This window comes from Canis aureus, chromosome X, assembly GCF_053574225.1.
Source record: "Canis aureus isolate CA01 chromosome X, VMU_Caureus_v.1.0, whole genome shotgun sequence".
NCBI classification, from domain to species: Eukaryota; Metazoa; Chordata; class Mammalia; order Carnivora; family Canidae; genus Canis; species Canis aureus.
In genome coordinates this window covers 104,359,834-104,385,896 of record NC_135649.1, presented here as the reverse complement: position 1 = coordinate 104,385,896, position 26,063 = coordinate 104,359,834, and the positions used below count along the sequence as shown (strand labels likewise).

The 26,063-nt window shown below is 41.1% G+C and overlaps 1 protein-coding gene and 1 long non-coding RNA gene across 11 annotated transcripts in view; one reads left to right on the top strand and one right to left on the bottom strand.

Moving 5' to 3' along the window:
- Window positions 1-1,533, top strand: part of LOC144308505 (uncharacterized) — a 32,073-nt gene extending 30,540 nt beyond the window's left edge. Inside the window, exon 3 of the long non-coding RNA XR_013374972.1 lies at window positions 904-1,533. This is a non-coding gene — a long non-coding RNA (uncharacterized LOC144308505). The remainder of the gene's footprint in view (window positions 1-903) is intronic.
- The window catches only part of PCYT1B (phosphate cytidylyltransferase 1B, choline), a 131,137-nt gene that overhangs the window by 35,085 nt on the left and 69,989 nt on the right, over window positions 1-26,063 (bottom strand). For all 10 annotated transcript variants that reach the window (XM_077889089.1, XM_077889084.1, XM_077889086.1 and 7 more), the window contains 2 exons: window positions 10,924-11,075; window positions 8,154-8,232 (listed from right to left, as the gene is read on the bottom strand). In XM_077889089.1, coding sequence (XP_077745215.1) covers window positions 8,154-8,232; window positions 10,924-11,075 — 231 coding nt within the window. The remainder of the gene's footprint in view (window positions 1-8,153; window positions 8,233-10,923; window positions 11,076-26,063) is intronic.

Below are 26,063 nucleotides of genomic sequence, written 5' to 3'. Positions count from 1 at the left end.
TGACCAAGTCACTTAGGCATCGATGACATGAGCTCACCCCTTCTGTGAAGCCACAGAGCAAGGTTTCCATGGCTGAGTAGCTGAAAGTTGGGGGTGGGGACAGACTTGCTTTGGCTGGTGGGGAGGTTGGTCTCTGAAAGAAGCCAAGCCCTCTGCTGACATAATGAGGCACCCGGCTTCCTCCAAATCCTAATTAGTGCTCTGCTAAAAATATTCAGTAATGAGCATGATCAGAGAACCTTTTTTATCATGCTTTTCCGAATTGCAGTGTTTGGTTATAGAGCTATTTTAAGAAGCAGCCAAGCACATGTTAATGAAGGAAACTTTCGACAGTAGTAGGGCAATACTAGCAGGATGATGAGGACTGTGGACCTGACAGTCTACCTCATTTACGCACCATCCTTTCATCCAGCTTTGCTGAAGGTTTTGACATGTAGCTCTGACAAGCGAAGCAGAGTGCTCTAAAGTTTAATTCATGCCCTTGCTATCTCTGGCTTCATTTAAAGTGACTTTTGACTTTCAAAATAGACCTGAATTAGAATGCAAAAGCCAAAATTGGATGCTTAGGCCATTTCTGAGCATCTTTCTCTCACAGTGAATTCTCCAGCCTTCTCTGCCATCGTTCTCCATTGGTGAGGAAATCAGCAGAGCAGATCAATGGACCGGTGTGGATGAAGAGTCACACCTAGTCTTATGCCTGTGCTCCCAGGACAAGTAGAACACCACCTGACTATTCGATTTGAAGATCGATTAAAGATGGGCATAATCCCTGTCCCACTGAATGATTTGCTCATAATGAAGGGAATGTGGCATTAGTGACACTGGGTGACTTCCCAAGGCTAGGACCAAAGAAGCCTCGAGGCTTTTGTCACAATTGCTAACTCTCCAAATGTTTCTCCCTAGGACGTACACTCTTATAACCCAGCCACCATGCTTTCAGAAGCCCATGCAACATGGAGAGGCCACAGGTAGGTGCTGCAGTGTCCACCCCAGCTGACCTCCCTGTTGACCACCACCATCTGGGACCTCTAGCTCAACTGGGGCTTCAGATGACTGCAGTCCCATCCAACAGCTGAGTACAACTGTTTGAGCGACCCCAAGCAAGAACCACCTAGCCAAGCCTTTGCTGAAATCCTGCCCTACAAAAACATGAACAAAATAAAGTGGCTCTTTTAAGCCAGTAACTGTGGGAGTAATTTGTTATGCAACAATAGGGTGCTGGATTGCTTTGAGTTAGAAAAATATTGGACCTGTTCCTATACCCTAAAATCAGGGAAGCAACTTTTTCTTAGCTCACTAGAGGCTACTCACCCAGAAATAAAACCACCACTGAATGCATGTTTTTATTCTACATACTCTACAAGGTAGCTGAGAAACTGTCACTCCAGGAAACGCTGATTCAGTTCACCCTGGGTGAACCAATACCTGGTCTAAATTCTTGCTACTCTAAGTGAGGTCTATGGACTTGCAGTATCTACCAACCCAGGAGCTTGTTAGAAATGTGGATCTACCCTGAAAAAAAAAAAAAAGAAATGTGGATCTTAGTCACCAGACCTAATGAACCCAAATCTGTATTTTAAAAGATGCTGTAGTTTGTCTCCTAAGGCAAAGAAAACAAAAGCAAAAATAAACTGTTGGGACTACATCAAATTAAAAAGCTTCTGCACAGCAAAGGTAACAAGCAACAAAACAAAAAGAGAGACAACGTACTGAATGAGAGCAGGTATGTGCAAGTGACATACCCCATGAGGGGTTAGTATCCAAAATATATAAAGAATTTATACAGCTTAACACCAAAAAAACCCAAATAATCCAATTAAAAATGGGCAGAAGACATAGAGATGACCAACGGACAGACATGTGAAAAGATGCTCAACATCACTCATCATCAGGGAAATGCAAATCAAAACCACAATGAGATATCACCTCACACTTGTCAGAATAGCTAAAACTAAAACCTGAAGAAACAACAGTGTTGGCGAGGATATGGAGAAAAAGGAATCCTCAGATACTGTTGGTAGGAATGCAAACTGGTACAGCCACTGTGAAAAAGACTATGGAGGTTTGTAATAGTACTACTGAGTGTTTACCCAAAGAATACAAAAACTCTAATTCAGAAAGATAGTTGCACTCCTATGTTTAATGCAGCATTATTTGCAATAGCCATGATATGGGAGCAGCCCAAATATCCGTCGATAGATGAATGGATAAAGATGTGGTATATATGGACAATGGAATATTAGCTATAAAGAAGAATGAAATCTTGCCATTTGTAACAACACAAATGGATCTAGAGGGTATAATGCCAAGTGAAGTAAGTCAAAGAAAGTTAAATACCCTATTTCATTCATTCATATGGGGAATTTAAGAAATAAAACAAATAAACAAAGAAAAAAAGACAAACCAAGAAATAGCTAGAGAACAATCAAACAGTTACCAGAGGGGAGGTGGGGAGGGATGGGGGAAAGAGGTGAAGGGGATTAAGACTACACTTATGGGGGTACCTGGGTGGCCCAGCTGGTTGAGCGTCTGCCTTTGGCTCAGGTCATGATCCCAGGGTCCTGGGATCGATCCCCACATGGGGCTCCCTGCTCAGTGGGGAGTCTGCTTCTTCCTCTGCCCCTCCCCCTGCTCATGCTCTCTCACTATCTCTCTCAAATAAATAAATAAATAAATAAATAACATCTTTTTTAAAAAATAAGAGTACACTTATGATGATGAGCACTAAGCAATGTACAGAAGTGTTGAATCACTACATTGTACACCTCAAACTAATATAACACTGTATGTTATCTGTACAGGAGGGGAGGGGAGGGGAGGGGAGGGCAAGAGAAGGGAAGGAAGATCCTGTAGGGATCTGTAGTCACATTTATGTTGGACAAGCACTGGTCTACACCAGGTCCTTCATGGCAATTTTAGGGAAGGAGTAGCCGGCTCACAGCTCAGATTTTACAAAGACTTAAAAAGGTAACAATCACTCCATCCCATAACCCATCTCCATGTAACTGATTCATCAGCTACTTTCTTCCCTCCTACCCCTGCCATGTTTCTCAGCAGCCTTCCAAGTCTGAAAGTTTCCAAGTATGGAGTTTCCTTTCTTGGAACTCCTTACAAACAAGATTGGGATCTGAGAATGTCAGGCCTTCCATTCTTACCCAAGGCTCCTGACCGCTGCAGGAGGCCTTTCTGAGAACATGGTACTGACCTGACCACCCGCCCCGCTGGGGGTAGCATGGAACTTCCCCAGCTACTTTCTGTTGATTCAAACCAACAGAAACACCATCAAGGAGACTAAGTACATTATAGATAGCAGAATAACTTTCTGAAATATTATCCAATGTCGTTTTCATTTCTGGGGATGACATCTATCCTGAGACATCCATCACCTCAGGGGAAAGTAACTGCAGCTGCAAATACAGGAGAGCACAGTCTGCTTCTGGCTTCTATAATGGGCTCTTTAGAAGGCTCATTTCAAAAAGAATGGTTATGAAAGGTAAGGCTTTCTCTTGAAAGAGCCACGTTTTGAGGACCACAAAAAGGATTTTCTAAATCCCAGAAGTGTCCCTTTAATTATGATGAGCCAGAGGCCAAGTGGACTCAGAGTGTGGAATATTTTCCTATAAGCCCTGAAGTGGCAGCTTCCTGCTCTCCGGGGCGGAAGACAAAGACCTCTTTGCTTGGAGGGAGAACCCAGAGAGGGATGAGGAGGGGAAGATGAGAAGTGAGAGAATGTGAGACAATGTGAGCCTGTCCCTTTTCTGGACTCAGAGTCCCAGGGGCAGGGACAGGTAAGAGACCCCATTAGCAAGCCCAGAGCAGAGAGGTGGAGGGGGTACCTGGGAGGCTCACTTGGTTAAGTGTCTGACTCTTGATTTTGGCTCAGGTCATGATTTCAGGGTTGTGGGATCAAGCCCCACATCCAACAGAAACACCAACAGCATGCCCAGCATGGAACCTACTTAAGATTCTCTCTCTTAAAAAAACATGAGGGGGGTGGTGCAGAGCACAGGGGCTGGTACTCTGTTTACCTCCAGGACCGACATGGATCCCCCCCCCCACAGCCCTCCAGTAGATTATGGAGGACGTATTTAAAGTTCTCCGGGGGCCCTCTGGAGGATCACTGAAAACAGCAGGGATTTAAAATCAGCATGACTGAGGATCCCTGGGTGGCTCAGCAGTTTAGCGCCTGCCTTTGGCCCAGGGTGTGATCCTGGAGTCACACATCAGGCTCCCTGCATGGAGCCTGCTTCTTCCTCTGCCTGTGTCTCTGTCTGTCTCTCTGTCTCTGTCTCTCTCTCTCTCTCCCTCTCTCATGAATGAATAAAATCTTTTGAAAATAAATAAAATAAAATAAAATAAAATAAAATAAAATAAAATAAAATAAAATAAAATAAATAAAATAAAATAAAATAAAATAAAATAAAATAAAATAAAGTAACAGTCAGCATGACTGCTGGGTGGTACGCCTGTAGCACAGGCCATGGCAAGGACAGGCTAAAGGGGGAGGTGGCTGGGGAAGAGATGGAGGAGGTGATTGTCAGAAGGCTACGACAGGGGCCTGATGGCCACAGATGATGGCTGATCAGGTTTGATACCACACAGTGAAAGATCAGCAAAAACCAGTTCCCTACCCAATGCTGGGCCAATACATAGGCCCCAGAAATGTAGATCACCCCAGGAGAAAAGGGCCAAAAGTTAACTCTACATAGTCCCAGTGCAAACCTAGAAGGGTCTGAATTACTGTAAAGGTCAAGCCTGGTTTTTTTCCTGTCACCTGTGGAAATGGCGACTTCCTAAGGAAGTTCAATACAGAAATGACTCCTGTCCTACTCAGGTGATCCTTCCCCCACAAGAGACCTGCTCGTGGCACTTCCTTGATTCTCAATGGCATCTGGCTCCATGTGACATATAGAATTAAGTCTAAACTACCCCATCCTGTCAGACTCCATCTCTGCTCTCACCTCTACATACCCTATACTAGATGAACATTAATTTCCTCCAAATGCGCTGCACTTCTTCATGTATTCCCACCTTTGGACATGCCTCCTGGGCCTATATAGTACATACTCCTCCAGAGACTAATAATATTTTGATGTAATTACTTATGGTCTCTCTCAGCTCTCAACAGTGGCTGAGAGCTATGTCTTATTTATATTTGCATCCCATTTCCCACCCCAACAATTCCTAGCTTGTTGGACACCCTCAAGGAATTCCTGGGTTCACTAATGAGAGTCAAGACCACCCAAAGATGGAATGTCTGCCTTGGGACGTAGGAGATGGGAGCTATACAAGTACCAGTTCCACCAGGAAATGGCAGTGATGCCAAGGAGGGGCTAGAAGACTGGATTTGTGACCATAAGGAGCCCATCCTACCTCAAGAGTCTAAAAGTTCATAAGTACCAGGAAAAGGCTGCAGTGGTGGCAGGCTGAAGGTTAGGGATGGCAGGACCAACAGGGGTGGAGTTCCAGTGGTCCCTAGGAACAGGGGGAGATGGCTCTGGTGGGGGAGGCTCAAGTATAATGGGTATATTAGACTTCTTGAAATCTCTCAATAAAGCAGATGGTAACTCACAAGACTAGAGTGTCCATACATGCCAGATAATGGTGTAATTTATGGAAGAAGGTATGTGTGGATATATCTACAGTGCCTACAGAAGAGATATATGACAGAAAGCAAAATAGAAGAAAATAAACCAAGCCATTAAAAATCTACTTTGATGCCTACCTTTGGCCAAAATACCAATTTCAGCCCATCCTTTCCTCAAACTCTTCCTTACTCCAAGATTCTCAGGCAGCAACTAGCAATGACTATTTTAATTCTTAGGTGATTACTGGAAACTCTGTGACACTGACTAAAAACCTCAGCTCAGGAAAATAACAAATGTTGGGTAGTGAGTGTATAACTGAGACTATTATTCCGTTATACATCCGCCCCAAAAAGCAACTATAATTTGTGATTTATATTCTCTTCCCTTTTGTAAGATAGAGTGAGAAAAAATACAAATTCCCAGATAGAATTTTAAAGATCTTTTATTAAGATCATATTGTTTGTGAAACAAGTCAAACGGCAAACCCTTCCATCTTTTCCTGAGATTTTTTGGAGGTTATGGTGGTTTGGAATAAATTAACACATGTAGTCAGCATCTCCCGTTAATAAAGGGGTGAAGGGCTCAGTGGCTGTGATACCAACGGAAAGCAAATAGATCAGATGCCAAGGTTGATATAATTATCCCCCAAACCACTCTTTAATCTAAGTAATTTGAAATTTGGGGCATGAGACAAGAGTGCTTACCCAAACTATCTAGGTAAATGGCTCTACTTCCTGCGTAGTGGGAAGAGCCCTTGCAGACAGAAGATCTCCGTCTCAAGCCAACTCCCGTCATACTCCTTCAAAGGCACCTGCTTGCTTCACCAGCACTGAATGAGAGCTGCTAACGTAGCAGGGCCTATGCTGGGGATGTGAGGATGGACAAGACATGGCGTAGATCATGGCACCTCATTCTAGCTAGGGACAGTCACACACACACACACACACACACACACACACACACAGATGCCATCAGAAGGGAGCTGAAAAGGAGGTCCATTTGCAAAGAATGTCTGAGTAGGGAGGGTGTGGAGGGGTAATGATGCTGAATTATGCCTCAGGGAGAGAGGGTATGTAATGGCTGGCTCCTCAATGGGCCTCAGAGGAAGGGCATGCCAAGCCTAGAGAAGAGGTAAGTGGGGGTATGTCTGGGCACCAGGATGGACTCATGTGCTGGAATTTAGGGCCTGAACAAAGCGGTGCAGAGCCCAGGCTCACAAGGTGGAGAGGCTGCGCAGGGCTAAGGGGCAGAGACCCCACGACAAAACCCAGGAGTGGTGAGAGAGACTGCAGAGAAAGAGAAGGTCCCAGAAGTGTCCCAGGAGCACCTATGAGAGGAGAGTGGTCCACAGGGTCATTATGTGCAGAGGAGGCCAGCAAAGAGGCCACTGGCTGTGCTGGTCCGCAGGTCAGAGCACCGAGGGGAGGACGGGGCAAAAGTCAGAGCGCAGGCCGCTGAGGGACGGCGGGGATGGACGCCTGGCAAGGGACACCCGAAGGCGGATGTGACTGGAGTGGGGGAGCAGAGGAAGGGTTTTGTTTGTTTGGTTTGTTCTGGTAGACTTTCAAATAATAGTAAGCTGAGAAGAAACTGCTGGAGAGTGGGAACCCTGCACAACGAAGAGAGGAAGAACAAAGGCAACGGGCTCCGGGGAAGGGATGAGGGGGGTTCGGGTAAAGACATCAGCCTGGCCCAGAAAGCCTAGGGGGTGAGGAGTTAGGGCAGGAAGCAGAAGAGGGGGAGGCAAATGTTCTCAAGGAACATCGAGAATCCCATCAAGGCTGGCAACCACAGATCTGTTTCAATGCCTGATGGTGACTTCCCTCAAGTGCTCACCAGCAAATAGGAACAGAACTTAACAAAGGGATTGACCCCAGGGAGTGTGCAATGGAAGGAAACTCGGTAACTCCCTGGGGCAGCCTAGTGTCTGACCCTCAAAGAAATGCTTAGTGACACCTGGAACAACTTCCAAAGCTCAGGCCCCATGTCTGCCCTCCACGACAGTGCTTAACAGTTTGGGGAAGGAAAGACTTTACCTGCATTCCCAAATATTTACCTATTCTTTTTTTGCCTCTGCATGTGGTACCTGAGGATATTACTATCATGTGACAGGATGACAGATGGCAGGACTGACTTTGGAGACAAGGAGTCCAGATCGTTAATTACCCAGTTATCTGTCTTCTGGAAGGAACTTCCTTGGAAGTATAAAATAATTTCATTCTGAGGACCTGAACGTGAATGAGGAAAATGAGTGCCCTTTAAATAATAGGGTCCTAGGATTTTAGTCTGATGAGCCCTAAAATTAAGCCACGAACTAGAAGGTGGTGTAGCAGTGGTACACCAAAGAGGACTTTGGTGCTCAAGTTACTTCTTCTATAAACACCTAAATGCTGTCTATCCTATGACTGAGCCTGAGCACATTATCAACAGAAGCTTGTAAAGGCTACTTGGCAGACACATGAAGTTCCAGTGCCTTCCATGTTTATGCTACCAGACTAGGGCAGGTGTCTCTTATCCAACCTGATGGTCACCATGCAGTGGACAGGTGGGCATGGGGGGACTCACCTGCTTCCTTTATATGCTTGTAAACATCATCAGAGCCCGCAGAAGAGTAGGGAATGTCATCATGCGCCACAAAGTCAATCTGTTGGAGGGAGAGAAGAGTGATGTCACCCCAGGGATGGATGAGCATGCCTGAGATGTGCAAATGCCTACTTAAACAAAGCAGTCACAATAAAGCAGTTGAAATAAGCAGTTTATAATGCGCATCTGAATCCTTGGCTGAAAGGTACTGCCAACCGTCTCTATTTCCAGAGATAAAAGGGAACTAGATTGGTTGGTCTCCTTCGCTGGTCCCTTTCTCTTTCCTCTGACAGTGGGCTTTCTAGGCCTTCTGTCCTTCTCCCTTTAAACTTTCTCCTTCGAGACTTCATCCATCCTTCAGATTTCAATCACCCTTGCTACAATGAGGAAGCCAAATCTCCATTTCTTGTCCCATCAACGGCAACAAGCCTTCACACTTAAGCCATGATTTATGTGGTGGAAACAAATTCACACCTTTCTTCTTATTTGATTTCTCGTCTAACCACGTTTGTAGGCAGGTGGGGTCCATACGACTGTTACTGTTGGGACAGAAGGCTGCTGAATCTAGCAAGCTTGTCATATTTGCCCCAAGTCACCCTTTCCTTTGTTTGCCACCCCTTGATGTCACTTTAAAATCAACCTATTTGAGGGGCACCTGGATGGCTCAGTTGGTGAAGCATCTGCCTTTGGCTAGAGTCAGATCCCAGGGTCCTGGGATGGAGCTCTCCCCCTGCCCTTACCCCTGCTTATGCTTGCTCCCTCTCTCTAATAAATCAATAACATCTTTTAAAAAATAAAAACAAAATCAACCTGTTTGAAATTTAATTCCACCTGAGAACTGGTGTCCCCGCCCAGCGGCACCTCCACTTTTCCATGGTATCTAGGCTCCAAACACCTTAGAATTGGCCTTCTTGCCCTACTTCCTCCCGTTTCCACAGCACAAAGGCCGCAATGCCCATTGGGGTGTGCGCGGGCATGTGAATGCACCTGCTCTCATACGTGCCCATCATGGCCTCTCCGTGGCTGCTACACCACATCCAGGACCCTGCCACCTAGACTACTGACACCAACTTGTACCTGACCCTCCTCACAGCTGGCTGTCTCCTTTCCAAGCCATCCTCCTGTCATGTGGGGGACAGGTCCTTCTTAAAAGATTTTCTTTGTGTCATCCTTCCTCCTGCTGATCTTCACTGGCTCCCTATTTCTTACTCCATCAAATAAAAATTTGCTGCCTGGCTTTCGAAGCCCTTTGTACCAAGGCTTCCCTCCACCTCAAGGGGCAGTTTACAGTAGCAGTTGGATCTGCCTGCACCACCGCTTATTAGCTCCTATAACTCCTAGATTGGTGGTAAGAATGACATTAGTATTTCTGAATATTGGAAATTGTGACATTCTGAGGTGGATCGCTCTTGGTGGGGGTGTCCTGTAGGAGGCTTAGCAGCACCCCTGGCCTTTACCTGCTAGATGCCAGTAGCACCCCTCTAGCTGTGACAACCAAAAGTGTTTGAAGACACTGCCAAATGTCCCTTGAAGGCAAATTCAAGCCCATTTGAGAATCACTGGATTGAATGATATAATGATGTAAAGGTGCTAAAAATGATAACTAGTACACAGTAAGCACTCAATAAATGTTATTATTAAATTCATTTTTAATAGTTCATCCTCCTCTCCAATATATAACAACAACAGCGACAACAAAGTCTCAGAGTAGCCATGAGATTGAATGTGATTCATGGGGGGTAGGAGGGCAAAGCCCTCAGCACAGTGCCTGGCACATGGTGAATAACAAGTGGTGGCCATGGATGCCATCATTGGTATCCCCATCATGCCTGGCACAAGATGAATATACAATAAATGCTTAGTAAAAATGTGTTAGTGATTGCTGGAAGTAAATCATATTGTAGTTTCTCCTTTTGCTTTTTATTCTTGCTGGGAAATTATCTCCTCTGCTATTACCCATGCACATTTATCAGTGTTCTCTCTTCTCTTCTCCAACAGGAATTTAAAAATAGAAAAGAAAACTCTTAGAACAGCTTCATCTTGGGTTTTTTTTTTTTTTTTTTTTTTTTTTTTTGGTACGGCTTATAAAAGGAAAGAATAGCTCCTAATGTGGGACTGGTAGGGAGATACAAAGCACATAATTTCATGCAGATCAAAAGAATTTCTCATGTTTTCAACTAATAAAAATCTTGTATCAGTAGGAGTCTCAGTGTCACAAAATCATAGCTTTAAAGCTCTTTCCTTAAAGGCTGACCTGTGCCTTTTGAGATACAATGCGTATTCCTTTGTGCCAGGAAAAGATGCCTGTGAATATACAAGCATCAATAATGATGATGGTGGTGATAATGACGATGACATTTTGGAGCTCTGGCTATGGGCCAGCTAGTGTTCAAAGGGTTTTACTTACATGATCTCATTATATTCTCAAAACAGCCCCATGGGGAAAGTACCAACATCACCCAGGTTTACAGCTCAGGTAAATGAGTTCAATACCGTACTCAAGGTCCCACAGTTAGGAAAGGGGAGAGGCCACACTTGGACGTGGGTGGTCGAGCTCTAGCACCCATTGTGAGGCAATGAGAGGCTATTGGTCCCCGGGCCTGGGCAGAAGACAGGCGCTTGATCAAGTGACACCACATGACACTTCCTGAAGTTACTTCTTGTAGAAAGTGGAAGTTTCTGGGCTTTCTGCATATAGACTGCAGAACCAGACTCTAGTTCTGCTATTTAGAGAACATGGAAGAATAAGTACCTTGTGTTTTTCCAGAAATTCTGGAGTGAGTGTCCATGGAGCATCTCTAATGACTTCATCCACATAGCGACAGTGTCTGAGAGCTTCATATCTCTCTGCTTCGTTCATCACGGTGAAACCTTTGAATTTGTGGGTAAGGTCATCACTGCAAACTGAAACAGACATATGCATTAAAGGCTGCTACGTGGCCCAGGCCCTGCTTGCGGCCATCCTAGTACATAAAGGGCTTGTTCAGCAAAACAAGCGGACTCAGCCTTACTTGGTACATGATGTAATCAAACTTTTTTTTTTTTTTTTACAGGAACCAAGCGTCAGGGAAGCAAGGCAAGCTGAAATTCAGCAGCAATTGAGAATTCCATTTTAGTGCTAATTTTGACTTCATTCTCTGCTGCAACTTTTATCAAAATTATTCTCCACACTACCTAATGGGACTTCTGTGTCTTTTATTTTCCTATGCTACCCTTCAGTAAAAATTACTATTCAGGAAAAAAATGGCCAAATGAACAGAGAGGGAAGAGAGAAAAAAAGGAAGAGGCCTGAATTTTAGAAGGTTTCAACTATCATTTCCAATTCCCTTGCTAGATCATTGTACTTAGTAACACAAGTGTGATTCTTTTGCATGTGTGTGTGCACATACATACCCACCCACCCACACACACACTTCTGTTCCATGGATTGAGGTCCAGTCACTACACATCAGGCCACACAATCAAGAGAAAGAAGTCATAAAATAGAAGATCTGATTTAGTAGAACTCATCTTGTAACTTTCTTATCCTTTCTAGATCTCAGGTTTCTGAATCTCCAAATGGGAGTTAGTATCATCCACTATCAACCTTAGAAAGGATTTTTTGAGGATTTACATAAAAGTGCTTTGAAATAGACTGAACGAGAATATCATCTGTTATTCTATCCAGAATGCCTTTTTTTTCCATTGGGAAAGGCAGCTTTCCTACGTGTCAGGAAGAAATGTCACTGTGAGTCCCATTTACCAATATCCTGTTGAAGGTCCCACTACAGCCAAACTACCCTGACTGCTGCTCCTTAAGAAGTTTTATGTACACACGACAAATTTACAAAATTTAAGTGTTCAATATAGATTTTAAAAACAAAAATACAATTATTTTCTCAGAACTCAAGGGTGACCCACATCCAGAACCAAATCTAGCCACGGAGTAGGTGCAGCCCACAGCCACAGGCAGTGTCCCCGCCAACCTCCCGGGGCAGCCCTCATACCCCTACCTCCAAGCCCCATGTAGACCTGCCGCCTCTGCCCTCAGAGTGAGCCCTGAAGCTCACCAGCACCCCACCTTCTCTCCCCTGTTACCGTGGCAGCCTCCCAACTAGTCTCTTTATCCAGCCTTGCCCACCCATGGCAGCCTCTTCCTGTTGGCCAGAATCATCCCCTTAAAACCTGTCTGGTGGTCATTCTGGGGTTCAGAACCCTTCCCCGTCTCCCCCAGAGTAAAAGTGAAACATTTCCAGCTGCCTACAGGCAACCACGACACCCACACCTCAGCTCATTCCTGGTCCTTGGACCGTGGCTCCTCTTGCATCCCAGGCCCTGGCCTCCATGCTGTGTCCTGTGTCCCGAAGCCACCAAGAACGCTCCTGCTCAGGTCAGGACAGGGCATTCCTGTTCCCCAAACCTGGAACACTTGTGCTCCAAATATCCAGAGAGCTCATTCCCTCCCCTCCCTTGAGGCTTCCCAGCCTTCCTACTGAAGTTGCCATTTGCCCTCCACCCCTCCCTGGCGGTTGCCATCCCTTATCCCTCTTGCCATGGCACTCCTCATCATGTAATTGTCTTATTTAATTTTACTGTCGATGTTCTTCTACTAAAACATATGCTCTCTGAAGACAGTAACTTGTGCTTCATTTACTGATGGCCCATAGCGGGCTCTTAACAATGATTTGTCGAATGAATTAATGGTGCCCGAAACATACAGATGCTCAGTTAATGTTGACTATGATTTAAAATACTATTTACCTGCAGGCACATTTTAACAACATATAATTAAGAGACTAGTATGTCTCTAGGTACACATGTGTATGCCTATACATCTTCTACATATACTTTTTTTTTTCATCTCCTACATATACTTTCTGAGATGTTATATAGACCTATACAAGAGCAAATAAAGAAAACATTTAGTGGTTTATGTTACCCAAACACCATCAACCACGTGGCTGGTTCAAAAAGTTTATTTATTTTTTTTTAAATTTTTATTTATTTATGATAGTCACAGAGAGAGAGAGAGAGAGGCAGAGACACAGGCAGAGGGAGAAGCAGGCTCCATGCACCGGGAGCCCGACGTGGGATTCGATCCCAGGTCTCCAGGATCGCGCCCTGGGCCAAAGGCAGGCGCCAAACCGCTGCACCACCCAGGGATCCCCTGGTTCAAAAAGTTTAATGAGCATCAGAGTCATCTAAGAAGCTTGCTAAATAGAAAGATGCCTGGGTATCACTCCCCAAGATTTTGATTCAGTGGGTGCTATAGTCTGAATGTGCCCCCCCCCCAAATTCATTTGTTAAAATCTTAACCCCAATGGGACACCTGATGGCTCAGCAGTTAAGTGTCTGTCTTCAGTTCAGGGCAGGATCCTGGAGTCCTACTCGGGCTCCCTGCATGGAGCCTGCTTCTCCCTCTGCCTGTGTCTCTGCCTCTCTCTGTGTTTCTCATGAATAAATAAATAAAAATCTTTTTAAAAAATCTTAACTCTCAAGGGTAACGGTATTTAGGAAGTAGGGCCTTTGGGAGGTGCTTAGGTCTTAAGGTTAGAACCCTTATTAACAGGATTAGTGCCTTATAAGAGAGCCTCCACAGAACTCCCTAGCACCCTCCACCATGTGAGAAAACAGCAAGAAGGGAATGACTATGCATCCAGAAGAGGACCCTCACCAGCAGGACACCACGTTAGTGCCTTATCTTGGAGTTTCCAGCCTTCCAAACTGTGAGAAATAAACTTCTGCTGTTTTTAAGCTAGCCAGTCTGTGGTGTCTTGTTGTAGCAGACCAAATGAATTAAGACAGTGAATCTGGAGTAGGGCCTAGGCAGCTCTATTTTTGACAAGCTTCAGGGAGAATTCTGATATATACAACATTCAAAAGCCCCTGAAGCATGCTATGAACATCTTGAGTGAAGAGCCCAGCCTGTTTCTGAGTCATCCATCACTCTAGCACAGTGGGTGGTGGGGGGCAGGTAGTAGGGCCATGATGACTAGGTTATGTACTGATTCCCTGACTGCATTGGCTTTTGACTCCATAAATAGGATTATTTATGGGTCAAGATATGCAATTTTAAAATTGATCTAAGACTTTTTAAATGTTCTGTTAAGACTTTATTAATATACTACCTCAAGATTCATACTGAGCAGAAATAGATTTCAGATACATTGATTTTCTATTTTAAACAACACAAAACTAGGCTAGCCATATCCTTTCCCCTTCTGAACCGGCACCTGAGCAATTTGGTGTAACTTCTAGATGACCGAAATAATGGCCTCCTGACAGAGCATAAAGAAAGCAAACATCCTGTTTATGCCAATCTGGGGTCCTATTTTCATATCCCAGGAGTGACCTCAAGAAACAGCTGAACATGCCGACCGGTTATTGTCTAAACATTAATTACGCCCAAAGCAGCACTGTTGTTCTTGAGTCTTGGCAAATGCACTCTGACAACCAGATGGGGAACTCTGAGCGATGGTGTTCCATGGATGAGTTCACTGAGTTATCTGGGAGCTCAAACTGTAGCTAACCTATCCTGGCAGCTCACTATGTTCAAAATGAAATACTACCAGTACTCAGCAGGAGAGAAAATGGAACATAAGGGATGAACTTTGGAACCAAACAGACTTGGGTTCTAATCCCCGCTCAGCTACTAAAGACTGGGGAAATTACTCAAAGTCTTTTAAGATTCAGTCATCTGTCTTTAAAACATGTTGCAAAATTTTGATAATCAAATTGATCATCTGAGGAGAGAGTAATGCTCACTAACATTTGCCATTTGTTAATAGTAGTGTAAAACTATCACTGGGGATATTCTTTGTGTTGTGGGCTGTCTTTTCCCTGCCTCCATGCTAAGCAGATGCCCAGCCTCTTGATACAAATTCCCCCACAGAAGCCGTACACAACCTGCCTTCCTGGCTGCTGTTTTCTCCAAGCCAAAACCCATTAGAAGAATTCAATAAGGAAAAAGAGAGAAAACTCCACCAAATGAGGAAGAGGCCAAAGGTCTGAGGATCCCATTAGCAGCAGGGCCAGTGGCAGAGCCTCGAGGACTGATGACATGGAACCCTGGGCACTGGGGTTCCATGTGAGCACAGACTGCAGGTGCCTCACTTCGCACAGGCTCAGTGGTGCTGGGATCAAGACTGGAAACCCCTCTTATTTCCGTCAATGATTTGGAAATCTTGTCTGACTCTGTGGAGGTGAAGATAGCCCAACAAGGACTGAGACTCAGTTTCCCATCAGTCAGGCAAAATGGAGTACTAGCAGAATATTTAATACTAGAGAGCATAAACCCAAGTTTATGGGGGTAATATTTATGTCTACTGTAGTAGAAGTAGTATTACGTTTATTGTAGTTATTTTTTATTCCCCTCTGAAGAGTCGGAAGTAGGTATTTAGCGACTCATGGCCTTAAAAAAGATTTTAGGGGAAAAAATCTGATATAAATGTTAACTTATTGACTTGTTTTTAAGTGATATTAAGTTTTTATGTTATTATTTTTTAAGTTTTTATTCAAATTTCAGTTAGTTCACATGCAGCGCAATATCAGTTTTAGGTGTACAATATAGTGATTCCACTCTTTCATGTATCACCAGGTGCTCATCACAAGTGGCCTCCTTAATCCCCTTCACCTGTTTCCCCCATCCCCCCCCATCCACCTCCCCTCTGGCAACCAGCAGTGCATTCTCTAGAGTTAAGAGTCTGTTTTTGGTTTGTCTCTTCCCCCACCTTTGCTCAATTGTTTGTTTCTTAAATTCCACATATTAGTGAGATCATATGGTATTTGTCTTTCACTGACTCATTTCATTAGCATAATACTCTCTAGCTCCATCCATGTCGTTGCAAGTGGCAAGATTTCATTCTTCTTCTGGCTGAGGAATATTCCATTGTGTGTATATATACACCATATCTTCTTTATCCATTCATCAGTTGATGGACACTTGGGCTGTTTCCATAATTTGGCTATTGTAGATCATGCTGCTATAAACATTGGGGTGCATGTGTTCCTTTGAATTAGTATTTTTGGACCCTTTGAGTAAAAACCTAGTAGTGCAATTGCTGGATCATAGGATAGTTGTATTTTTAACTTTCTGAGGAAACTCCATACTGTTTTTCAGAGTGGCTGCACCAGTTTACACTCCCACCAACAGTGTAAGAGGCTTCCCCTTTCTCCACATCCTCGCCAATACCTGTTGTTTCTTGTCAAATGACATTAGCTTTTAAATTAAAAAGAAAGAAAAAAGGGTTTTACAATTGGTAGTTTCAATTCACTAAAATAATGCCAACGAGGTAAGCTTACATAAATGAGTTTTTAAATTATTACTGGTCATAATGCTTAAAAATTAGAAATGCAGATACTATAATCAGAGTACAAAACCATGGCATTTTGTGTCGGTTTTTGCCCAAGGCTGAGAAGCAGACCATAGTACTTCCACTTATCACAGTTTCTGGTCTTTGAATCAATTATTTCTACCAAATACCAAGTATTATGCCAAGCACATTTCTGTGTACTTGCCCTGACCAGAGCGGTTTCATGAGTGAAGCCCTTGCTCACCCAAGGAAACTCCTACAGCAAACCTACCTGTAGTCATATGGGGCCCCACAATTAATGTGGCAAGTTCTTTCAATTCATCATAAGAATTTTATTTGCTAACTACTCATATCATTGCAAGAGCCAATCTTTCAACCAACATAGAATACTGATTTGTGAAGGACTCCCTAATTTTCCTCAGCATAGAACTGTCTGCCATTAAAAGTGGTTTGTGATACTCAAGAAAGATAGTCTAAAGGTAATGGTCTTTGAATTAGGGCACACATACTCCTGGGGATACACCAAGACTTTTCAAGAGATATCCAAGATCCAAAGGGGCACCTACACCCCAATGTTCATAGCAGCAGTGTTCACAATAGCCAAACTGTGGAAAGAACCAAGGTGTCCATCAACAGATGAATGGATAAAGAAGATGTGGTATATGTACACAATGGAATCTTACTCAGCCATCAGAAAGGATGAATATTTACCATTTACATTGACATGGATGGAACTGGAGGGTATTAATAAGCTGAGTGAAATCAGTCAGTCACAGCAAGACAATTATCATGTGGTTTCACTCATATGTGGAATATAAGAAACAGTGCAAAGGATCATAGGGGAAGGGAGGGGAAACTGAATGAGAAGTTATCAGAGAGGGGGAAAAACCATGAGAGACTCTTAACTAAAGAAAACAAACTGGGGGGTTGCTGGAGGAGAGGTAGGTAGGGAGGTGGGGTAATTGGGTAGTGGACATTAAGAGGGCACATGATACAATGAGCACTAGATGTTATATGCAACTGATAAATTATCAGACACTATATCTAAAACTAATGATGTACTATGTATTGGCGAACTGAATTTAAGTTTTAAAAAAAGGGGGGAGGGCACCTGGGTGGCTCAGCCAGTTGGGCATCTGCCTTCGGCTCGGGTCATGGTCCTGGGGTCTGGGAATCAAGCCCTGCCTCAGGATCCCTGCTCAGTGGAGAGTCTGCTTCTCCCTCTGCCCTTCCCCCTGCTTGTGATCTCTCTCTCTCTCTCTCTCTCTCTCTCTCTGTCTTCTGCTTTGGTTAGTCTGACCTGTGCTTTTTCTGCCCAGTGCTTGGGTGTGAGACGTGGCAGCCATTTGGACAGGCAGTTCTGTTCCTGCTAAGGTTGAGGAGGGGTACCATCCTTCTGTGGCTCTGTGACAGTTATAAATCAGAAAATCAGGTGCAATGGTCTTTGAAGCAAAAATTTCATTCTGAGTGAATCTCTTGTCCATTCCCACAATATGTTAATTGTGCATTAAATATGGTACTTATAAAAAAAAAAGCCTGCCTTACAAAGTAGTTGAAGCAAAAATTTCATTCTGAGTGAATCTCCTGTCCATTCCCACAATATTTTAATTGTGCATTAAATATGGTACTTATAAAAAAAAAGCCTGCCTTACAAAGTAGCTTGTACCTGTATCCACTACTCTGGAAAGATGGGGGGGGGGTGCTGAATCTTATTTTCACTTGTATTTCCCTCAGCCTAGGATGGGGCCTTTCACTTGATTGAAATGCACAATAAATGTTCATTAAACTACTCTTTCTTTAAAAAAAAAAGGATCCGGAAAATGAGTCCTTTAAAGCTTCTTGTGTTTGGATCGATCCTCTCTCTCTCTTTTAAGATTTTTATTTATTTACGAGAGAGAGAGAGAGAGAGAGAGAGAGAATCGATCCAAACACAAGAAGCTTTAAAGGACTCATTTTCCAGATCCTGAAATTCCAAAGGTACCCTTTCCTAAAATTAATGGTCCAGAGAAAGCCTCTGTCCAAAATTACCCTTACTCCACTATGCAAAAGAAAGACATTATCCAAATCTTACTGTGCTGCACTGCAAGGGCAGGGGGTTAAGGCTTCAGGCCAAAGGGAAATCTTGCTTAATGACTACTGCAAACACCATACACCTCTAAGAGCCTCCTGTCTTACAAACATTTCTGTTATAGGTAAAGCCAGGTGTTGCAAACCAATTACGGTAGAGTGGGGAATAATGCAAATTGTTGCCTAACAACTGTGCCTTTTCATTCTCCCACCTATTGTCAAAGGGATCTTGAGGGATAAGGCCCAGGAATTCAAAGCAAAAGGAGCAATGGAAAGAAATATTGAATGCTAAAAATGGCTTTTTCATGTAGTTAAGGGTAAGCATTTTTCCAGCTATTCTCAATACTCATATTGGATCCTAGAAATGCATTTTCTCTTTTGGCTAAGAGTAAGCATTTTCCCCAGCTATTCACTTTAAAATCATCTCAATAGGGCAAAGCTGTATAGGCGGATACCACTGCATCCTAGAAATGTAACTGGAATATTTTCTAGAATTATCAATTTTCTCAAAATATACTGGAATAAAAACATGGATAAAACATTTACATGCTTTTTTTCAGATTTCATATGCATCATTTTAAAAAGAAATTAAAATGTATTTTATCAGATCACACTATAAAACTCTATTTATAGATAATCCTTATCCTATTTCCTCTTCTAAAATGTGTATTATTTTCTATCTCCTCCTAACACAAAATATCTACTGCCAAATTATTTTTTTAGTAGTATATTCCCTTTTCTATTATTAAATACACAGGGGAAGCATACCCATGGTATCTAATAAAGATAAGTGAGTCATTTCTGATTTTTATATTTTATTTAATTTTCCCCAAAAGCCAAACACCAGAGTTTTTTTTTAAGATTTTATTTATTTATTCATGAGACAGATTGAGAGAGAGAGAGAGAGAGAGAGAGAGGCAGGCAGAGAGAGAAGCAGGCTCCATGCAGGGAGCCCGATGTGGGACTCGATTCCAGGACTCCAGGATCACACCCTGAGCCGAAGGCAGGCACCAAACCACTGAGCCACCCAGGGATCCCCAAACACCAGAGTTTAACACACACACAAACACACACACACACACACACACACACACACACACCAATCAATATTTAGAGAAGAAATAACATGTTCTTTTATTATATGCCTCTCCTTATAAATATGGTACTATTTTACCTATAATTTACATTGCATTACTATAAATTAAGAATAATGATTTATTGTCTTGTTTGTAACTTATTATATTACAGCTACATAACTTTAATCTTGACTCATTCTATTTCATACAATGCATTCTATAATGTATTTCTCAGCGGTTTTTATAAGGTTTCCTGAAATACATTAACATATTTGAATTGGAAAGACTTTTTCTCCAGGTTTTTTTAGCAGATTTGACAGCAAGGACTACCTTTGCCAATTAGGTTAGGTGGTATATTCTGCAGAGTTAGTAAGCAAAGATGACAGCCCTAAGATTTCCCTTTTTTTAAGTTTTAAGAAAATGATAAAACCATTTTATCAAAAATTATTGGATTGACAAAGGTATAATGAAATTACCAATATTTTTATTTCCCCAACCCTTTCTAAGTATTTCTGCTTAAGCAAGTTGCTTTCAAGTGAAAGAGTAAGGGTTACAATTAGGAATCATTTGGTAAGTCTTGGTGAAGCCTTTTTGTTATACTTCCCAGAAAGAAAGCAAGCAAATGATTCTAACAGCTTGGAAACAAATCTTCTTGCAAGTCAAGTCATTTCTAAACTATTACTTGCATCAAATTGGAAAAGAGGACCTTAATAAACTGCCACTTGATAGACCATTAAAATTATTTTGTTGACAACAATAAATTATTTTTGTGATACATGGCAAATAACTCAAGAGTTCAAAGACTGAGTGGCTTATAACTATAAGAAACTTCTATTTCACTATAACAAACTTTCATTTCCATCTAAATATTTGTGTAAACAAAATATTTGGCGCTTATATCTATAATAAGGAAAAATAAGAATAAAATCTATATTAAACCCTGTCTCATTCTAGCAATAATATATTCATCCACAAATCATAAAATCCCATTCATCTCATTTAAATGTTAGAGAATACTAAAAAAGGAAAAATCCCAAAGGAAAAAAAAATTCAGGAGAATCCAGAGGATAAAAGCAGCTTACCTACAGAGGAGCAAGGATAAAAAAAATACAATGGATGTCTCCACGGAAACAATGTGAGAAAGAAGAGAATGGAAGGAAATAGTGTTGAGAGGAAAAAACCCCCACCAACCTAGATTACTGTACCCTGTAAATTATCCTTCAAAAAGGAAGAATAAAGACCTCAACCAACAAACAAAAAATGAGAGAATTTCTTTCCAGTAGATGTGCCTTGCAAGAAATATTTTTAAATTTTCTTCTTTAAAAAAAAAGGTTTTTTTAGGGAGAAGGAAAATGATGGGTCAGAAATTCAAATCTATATAAAGAAAGGAGAAGCATTCAAGAATGAGTAAGATAAGAAAAAACATTTTATTTCTCTTATTCTTAATTCATTTAACAGATGAACAGTTTGTTCAAAATAGTAACAGCAACAATATATTCAATTATGAATGAATGACCACAATGATACAAGGGGTAGGAGGGAGAAATAAGAAATATTTTGTTTTTATAAGATACTTGCAGTACTAGTATAGTGTTGTTTGAAAGTGGACTTGGATTAGTTTAGAATGTATATTATGAATTCTTAGGCAACCACTAAAAAAGTGAAAAAAAAAGAAGTATATATGCTAAGAAAAGGAGGGGGGGTGGAATCATATAAAATGCTAAATTAAAACCACAAAAGGTAAAAAACGTGTGAAAGATATGAGTAGGAACAAAACACAAAGGCGACAGAAAACAAAAAAAAATGGTATATATTAAATCAACTATATCAATAATCACTTGGAACACATATGGTCTAGATTTAATCAATTATATGACAGAGATTGTGGATCAAAAAACAAGACCCAACTGTATACTGTCTACAAAAAACCCACTTTAAATATGTAAACATATATACATTAAAAGGGATTGAGAACGGAAGCAGGTACATTAATTTCAGAGAGAGTAGACTCTAGAACAAGGAAAGTTATCAAGAATAGAGGGGCTTTACATAATTATAAAAGGGTCAATACTCCACGAAGACATAGCAATCCTTGATGTATGTATATGTGCCTAAAAACGGACAATCAAAATATATGATGCAAAAACTGACCAAAATGCAAGAGAAATAGATAAATCCAGTATAAGAATTGGAAGCTTTAACACCTAGCAGACAAAAAATGAACAAGGACATAGATGAACTCAACAGCACCATCAGTCAGCTGGATATAATTGACATCTACTGACTAGTTCATCCAACCACAGCAGAATACACAACTTTCTCAAGCTCAGATGAAGCATTCACCAAGACAGACAACTTTCTGGGCCATAAAACAGACCATAACACATTTAGAAGAATAGAAATCATACGATGTCTGTTCTCAGACTGCAAGAGAATTAAACTAGGAACCGAAAACAGAAAGATACCTGGAAAATCCCCAAATACTTGGAGATTAAGCAACATACTTCTAAATAACACCTCAGTAAAAAAAATTTCAACAGAAATATTTAAATATTTTAAAGTAAATTAAAATAAAAATACAGCTTATCAAAATGTCTGAAATGCAGGGAAAACCGCTTAATGGGAGATTTGTAGCATTAAATGCATATATTGGAAAAATAAAAGAAAATCTAAAAAGTCTAAATATCTCAAGTCAATAATCTAAGCTTCCACCTTAGAAAACTAGAAAAAGAAGAGCAAATTAAACCCAGAGTCAGCAGAAGAAATAATAAAAATCAGAAGAGAGGGGATCCCTAGGTGGCTCGGCGGTTTGGTGCCTGCCTTCGGTCCGGGGTGTGATCCTGGGGTCCCGGGCTCGGGTCCCACGTCGGGCTCCCTGCATGGAGCCTGCTTCTCCCTCTGCTTGTGTCTCTGGCTCTCTCTCAGTCTGTGTCTCTCATGAATAAATAAATAAAATATTTTTAAAAATCAGAAGAGAAACTAATGAAATTGAAAATAGGAATCCAATAGAGAAAAAAAAAATCAATGAACCCAAAAGCTGATTCTTTTAAAAAGATCAATAAAATTTATAAGCCTCTAGTTAAGCTAAGAAAAAAAGAGAAAATATGCAAATTATTAATATAGGACATTTAAGAGGGGACATTATTGTGATCTCAGGGACATAAAAAGGATAATAAGGAACATTATGAGCAACTCCATAATTTGGTAACTTACACAAAATGGACCAATTCCATGAAAGACACAAGCTGTCAAAACTTACACTAGAAAAAATAGACAATCTGAATAGGCCTATGTCTACTAAAGAAACTGAATCAATATCTAATAGCCTTCTATTAAAAGAGAAAACATCAGGCCCAGATGAGTTCACTGGTGAATTCTACCAAACATTTAAGGAAGAAACTATACCAATTCTCTACAATCTCTTCCAGAAGACAGAAGCAGAAGGAATACCTCCTAATTCATTCTATGAGGCCAGCATTACCTTAATACCAAAATTTAAAAAAAAGACATTATAAGAAAAAAACTCAGACCAAGTTCTCTCATGAACATGGATGCAAAACTCTTCAATAAAATATTCATACATCAAACTTATCAATGTATAAAAAGAATTATATACCATGACCAAGTGGGATTTATCTCAGGTATGCAAGGCTGGTTCAACATTTGAAAATCAATTAATGTAATCCATCACATCAACAAGGTAAAGAGGAAAATCACAAGATCTCATCAATAGATGCAGAAAAGGCATTTGATAAAATCCAATACTCCTTCATGATAAATACTCTCAGAAAATGGAATAGAGAGGAACTTAGTCAACTTGATAAACACTATCTACAAAAAAAACCTACAGCTAACATCATACTTACTAGAGAGAAAGTTGAAGTTTTCCCACTAAGATCAGGAACAAGACAACAATATCCCCTCTTGCCACTGCTTTTCAACATTATACTGGAAATCCTAGCTAGTGCAATAAGCCAAGAAAAGGAAATAAAAAGTATACAAACTGAGAAGGAAGAAATACAACTGTTTTTGTTCACAGATGACATGACCACCTATGTAGAAAATTTGGAAGAATTTACCAAAAAAAATCCCCTAGAACTAATTTTTAATCAACTATAGCAAGGTTGCAGGATATACAAGTTTGTTACATAAAAGTCAATCACCTTCCTACATACTAGCAATGAACAAGTGAGTTTTGAAATTAAAAATGTGTTACTGTTTAAGCTAGCACTTCCCCTTCCCAAAATGAAATACTTAGGTATAAATCTAACAAAATATGTACAAGACCTATATGAAGAAAACTACAAAACTCTGATGAAAGATATCGAAGAACATAATAAATGGAGAAATATTCTATGCTCATGAACAGGAAAACTCAGTATTGTCAAGATGTCAATGCATCTATAGATTCAATGCAATTCCAATAAAAACATCAGCAACTTATTTTGTGGCTATTGATAAACTGATGCTAAAGTGTATATGGAGAGGCAAAAGACCCAGAACAGCCAAATTAATATTGGAGAAGTTGACAAACTTGAAGACTCACACTACCCAACTTCAGTACTTACTATAAAGCTAAAGTAATCAAGAAGGTATAGAACTGGTAAAAGAATGGACAAACAGATCAATGGAACAGAAAAGAGAGTCTGGAAATAGACTCACACAAATATAGTCAACTGATCTCTGACAAAGGAGCACAGACAAGACAATATAGCAAAAACAGTCTATTCAACAAATGATGTTAAAAAAAAACCCTGGACATCCACATGCAAAAAAAAATATTACTCTAGACACAAATCTTATACTCTTCACAAAAATTAACTCAAAATGGACCATAGATTTAAATGTAAAACACAGAAGTATAAAACTCCTAGGAGAAAACCTAGATGACCTTGGGTAGGTAGGCAGTGATTTTTAGACACAACACACAGACCATCAAAGACACAATCGATAAACTACACTGAGTTAAAATTAATAACTGTGGCTCTGTGAAAGGCAATGTAAAGGAAATGAGAAGACAAACCATTGGCTGGGCAAAAATGCTTGAAAAAGATAGAAGAGATAAAGGGCTGTTATGCGAACACCCAAACTATACAAGGAACATTTAAAGCCCAACAATAAGAAAATAAACAAACAGATTTAAAAAATGACAAAAGATCTGAACACATACTTCACCAAAGATGATACAGAGATGGCAGGTAAGCATATGAAAAGATGTTCAACAGCTTACGTCACCAGGGAATTGCAAAATAAGAGAACAATGAAATACCACTATATACCTATTACAAAAGCCAAAATGCAAAATACTGACAGCACCAAATGCCGGTGAGGATATGGAACATCAGGAACTCTCATGCTCCCTGCATGGAGCCTGGTTCTCCTTCTGCCTGTGTCTCTCTTTTTCTCTCACTCTGTGTCTCTCATGAATAAATAAATAAATAAAATTTTAAAAAAAGGAATTCTCATGCACTGCTGCAGGAAATGCAAGGTGGTACAGCCACTTGTGGAACAGTTTGGCAGTTTCATACAAAGCATACTCTTTTTTTTTAAGATTTTATTTATTTATTCATGAGAGATACACAGAGAGGGGCAGAGACACAGGCAGAGGGAGAAGCAGGCTCCATGCAGGGAGCCCGATGCGGGACTCGATCCCGGGACTCCAGGATCACGCCCTGGGCCGAAGGCAGACGCTCAACCACTGAGCCACCCAGGTGTCCCCAAAACATACTCTTTTTATAAATATTTTATTTATTTATTTATTTATTTATTTGGTAGTTTTGTACAAAACATACTCTTTATAAAGATTATTTATTTATTTTTTTTAAAGATTATTTATTTATTTATTTATTTATTTATTTATTTATTTATTTATGAGAGAGAGAGAGCAGAAGCGCATGCACATGCAAGTGGAAGGGAAAGGGAGACAGCCTCAAGCAAACTCTGCGCTGATCAGAGAGCCCAACTCGGGGCTCAATCTCACCACCCTGAGATCATGACCTGAGGCAAAACCAAGAGTAGGACGCTTAACTGAGTGAGCCACCCAGATGCCTCAGAACTTAACATATCTTAACATACAATCCAGCAATCATGCTCCTTAGTTGGTCCCAAAGGAGTTGAAAAACCTATGTCCACATAAAAATTTGCACATGGATGTTTATATCAGCTTTATTCATAATTGCCAAATCTTGGGAGCACCCAGGTGTCCTTCAGTAAGAAATGGATGAACCGTGGTCCATCCAGTCTGATACACCAAGACTACAAAGTGAACTAGCAAGCCATGAAAAGTATGGAGGAGCCTTGAATAAGTATTACTCAGCGAAAAAAGCCAATCTGAAAAAGGTACGCACGTACTATAAAATTTCCATTAAATGGCATTTTGTAAAAAAAACTATAGAGATGGTAAGAAGCTAAGTGGTTGCCATGGGCTGGAGGAGAGGCGGATGAATAGGCAGAGCGCA